At 49.3% G+C, this 3,175-nt stretch overlaps 1 protein-coding gene across 1 annotated transcript in view; it reads left to right on the top strand.

Annotated features, from left to right (window-relative positions):
* Positions 1-285: 285 nt before the first annotated feature.
* Positions 286-3,175, top strand: part of ARL15 (ADP-ribosylation factor-like 15) — a gene marked incomplete at its 3' end in the record, with an annotated part of 5,179 nt that continues 2,289 nt past the window's right edge. Inside the window, exon 1 of the mRNA XM_009873938.1 lies at positions 286-409. Within this exon, the coding sequence (XP_009872240.1) occupies positions 286-409 (124 nt within the window). The remainder of the gene's footprint in view (positions 410-3,175) is intronic.

The raw sequence follows: 3,175 nt of genomic DNA, 5'->3' as shown, positions 1-3,175 counted from the left end.
AGAGAGCAACTGGAATGTATCAAGATCTGTCTAGGGGCAGATGAGGAGCGAGGTGAGAGCTTGTGGGTGACAATTAAGGGGCAGGCTGGCACGGGTGATGAAGTGGGTGTGTGGTATAGAGGCCACTTGATCAGGATGAAGTTGATGAGGCCTTTTACAGGCAGCTGACAGCAGCCTCTCAATCACAGGCCCTGGTTCTCATGGGGGATTTCAACTACCTAGCTATTTGCTGGAAGGCCTACACAGCCAGCCACCCACAGCCCAGGAGGTTCCTCCAGTGCGTCGATGAGAACTTCTTGGTGCAAATGGTGGATGAGCCAATTAGGAGAGGAGCGCTGCTGGATCGTAACTAACAAGGAGGGTCTGATGGCAGCAGTGAAGGTTGAGGGCAGCCTTGGCTGCAGTGACCGTGAGACAGTGAAGTTCAGGAACTTGTGCAGAAGGAACAGAATACCAAGCAGGATCACAGCCCGAGACATCAGCAGAGCTACCTTTGGCCTTTTCAAGCAATTACTAGGGGAAATCCCATGGGACAGGGTACTGGAAGGTAAAGGGGCCCAAGATAGTTGGTTAATATTCAAGGGCCACTTCTTCCAAGCTCAAGATCCCAACAGGTAGAAAAATCAAGAAAGAGATCCAGGAGACCTGCGTGGTTAACAAGGGAACTGCTGGGCAAACTCAGGTGGAAGAAGAGTCTATAGATCGCGGAAGGAGGGGCTGGCCACTTGGGTTTAGTATAGGACTGCGGTCAGAGGATGTAGGGAGGCAACTAGGAAAGCAGCTACGGCCTCCTTGGAATTAAAGCTTGTGAGGGAGGTCAGGGACAACAGAAAGGGCTTCTTCAAATACATTGCCAAAAAAACTAACACTAGAGGCAATGTAGGCCCTCTGGTGTAGGAGGTGGGTGCCCTGGAGACAGAGGATCCAGAGAAGGCATAGTTGCTGAATGCCTTCTTTGCCTCTGTCTGTACTGCTGGAGATTGTCCTCAGAGGCCCCAGAGGAAGTCAGGATAAAGGAGGACTTTGCCTTGGTTGATGAGGACTGGGGTAGGGATCAGTCAGGCAATCTGGACACCCACAAATCCATGGGCCCTGATGGGATGCACCCACGGGTGCTGAGAGAGCTGGCAGAAGTCATTGCTAGGCCACTCTCCATCACCTTTGGTAAGTTGAGGGCAAGAGATGAGGTGCCTGAGGACTGGACAAATGTCACTCCAGTCCTCACAAAGGGCAGGAAGGAAGACCGTGCCTGAGGACTGGAGGAAAGTGAATGTCACTTCAGAGCTGTGGTCAATGGGACAGAGCCTAGTTGGAGGGCTGTATCTAGTAGAGCCCCTCAGAGGTCGGTATTGGGACCACTACTATTGAATATATTTGTCAACGACCTGGATGAGGGAATAGAGCGCACCATTATAAGAGGGTCATTAGGAGCAGTCAGCATGTTGTTTCCAAGGCAAAGTCGTGTTTGACCAACCTGATAGCCGTGTATGAAGACATAACCAGGTGGATAGATGATGGCCGTGCAGCGCACGTGGTTTATCTGGATTTCAGTAAAGCATTTGACACTGTCTCCCCCAGCATCCTTGTAGCTAAATGGAGGAGGTGTGGTCTGGATGATGAGGTAGAGAGGTGGGTTTTGATCTTATTGAAGGAAAGAAGTCAGAGAGTTGTGGTAAATGGGACAGAGTCTAGTTGGAGGCCTGTATCTAGTGGAGTCCCTCCAAGATCAGTACTGGAATGAGTACTGTTGAATTTGTTTGTCAGTGACTTGGATGAGGGAACAGAGAGCATTGTGAGCAAGTTTGCTGATGACACAAAACTGGGAGGAGTGGCTGACACACCAGAAGGCTGTGCTGCCATTCAGCCAGACCTAGACAGGCTAGAGGGCTGGGTCGGGAGAAATCTTATGATATACAAAAAGGGCAAGTGTAGAGTCTAGCATCTGGGAAAGAACAACCCCATGTGCTAGTATAGATTGGGGACTGACCTGTTGGAGAGCAGCGTAGGGGAAAGGGACCTGGAGGTCCTGGTGGACAGCAGGATGACCATGAGCCAGCAATGTGCCCTCGTGGCCAAGAAGGCCAATGGCATCCTGGGGTGTATTAGAAGGGATGTGGTCAGTAGTTTGAGAGAGGTCCTCCTCCCTCTCTGCTCTGCCCTGGGGAGGCCACATCTGGAATATTGTGTCCAATTCTGGTCCCCTCAGCTCAAGAAGAACAGGGAACTGCTTGAGAGAGTCCAGTGCAGAGACACAAATGTGATGAAGGGAGTGAAACGCCCCCTGACATTCTGTGATTCTGTGTAACCCATGGAGAGGGGAGCCCACGGTTCAGGTTTGCTGGCAGGAGTTGTGACCAGCAGCATCCAGTGCTATAGGCTAATGGTCTGACTCTATGATCGTACAGAGTGTGACCTCATTAGTATTTATAAATATGTAAAGGGAGGACAGAGCTGGGCTCTTCTCATTGATGCTCAGTGATAGCACAAGGGGCAATGGGCATTTTCCAATCTAAATGATTCCATGATTCTATTCTATGATTCTGTAGTAGCACAGGCACAATCAGGAGTCTGAGAGAAGTGATGATCAGCACTTTGTTGACCACAACTATATAAGATACTGAGCCCTCTAGTTTGGGCTTCCCAGACCAGGACACTGCGAAACTGGAGCAAGCCTAGCAGAGGTCCACTGTGACCTACTGTAGGTGCTCCTGCTTTGGCAAGGAAGTTGGACTAGATGACCTTTCGAGGTCTGTTCCAACCCCTGACATTCTGTGATTCTGTGCTTGTGATTATTTAATGGAAGATCCTGAAGGAAATACCAAGTTTCTCTGGAAAACTGGTTGGTTCTTAGAGCTATGCCGTGGTGACTGGCTAAGGCTGGAGAGAAAAGGGCTACTACACTTTGGAGATTTTTCTTTTGGGACAGTTACTGCAGAGAAACAAAGCTGAGCAGCTGGAGAACCTGAACCAAAAAGAGAAGTGTAAGGTCAACAAATCAACATTTTTCTTTTCTGGCTCCATTGTCCCACGTAAGGGTCCACAAGCTGCTTTCTTGCCTCAGTACAAGAAGTCAAATGCTTTGCAGTTCACCACACAATTTTAATGCTTCATTTTAGTTGTAGTAGAGTTACAAAGATAAGACTCTGTGTTTGGCAGTGCCATGATTGAAAAGTAG

The sequence above is a fragment of the Apaloderma vittatum genome, unplaced genomic scaffold, assembly GCF_000703405.1.
Source record: "Apaloderma vittatum isolate BGI_N311 unplaced genomic scaffold, ASM70340v1 scaffold9930, whole genome shotgun sequence".
In the NCBI taxonomy this organism is placed as follows: domain Eukaryota; kingdom Metazoa; phylum Chordata; class Aves; order Trogoniformes; family Trogonidae; genus Apaloderma; species Apaloderma vittatum.
This window is presented reverse-complemented; position numbering and strand designations above follow the sequence as displayed.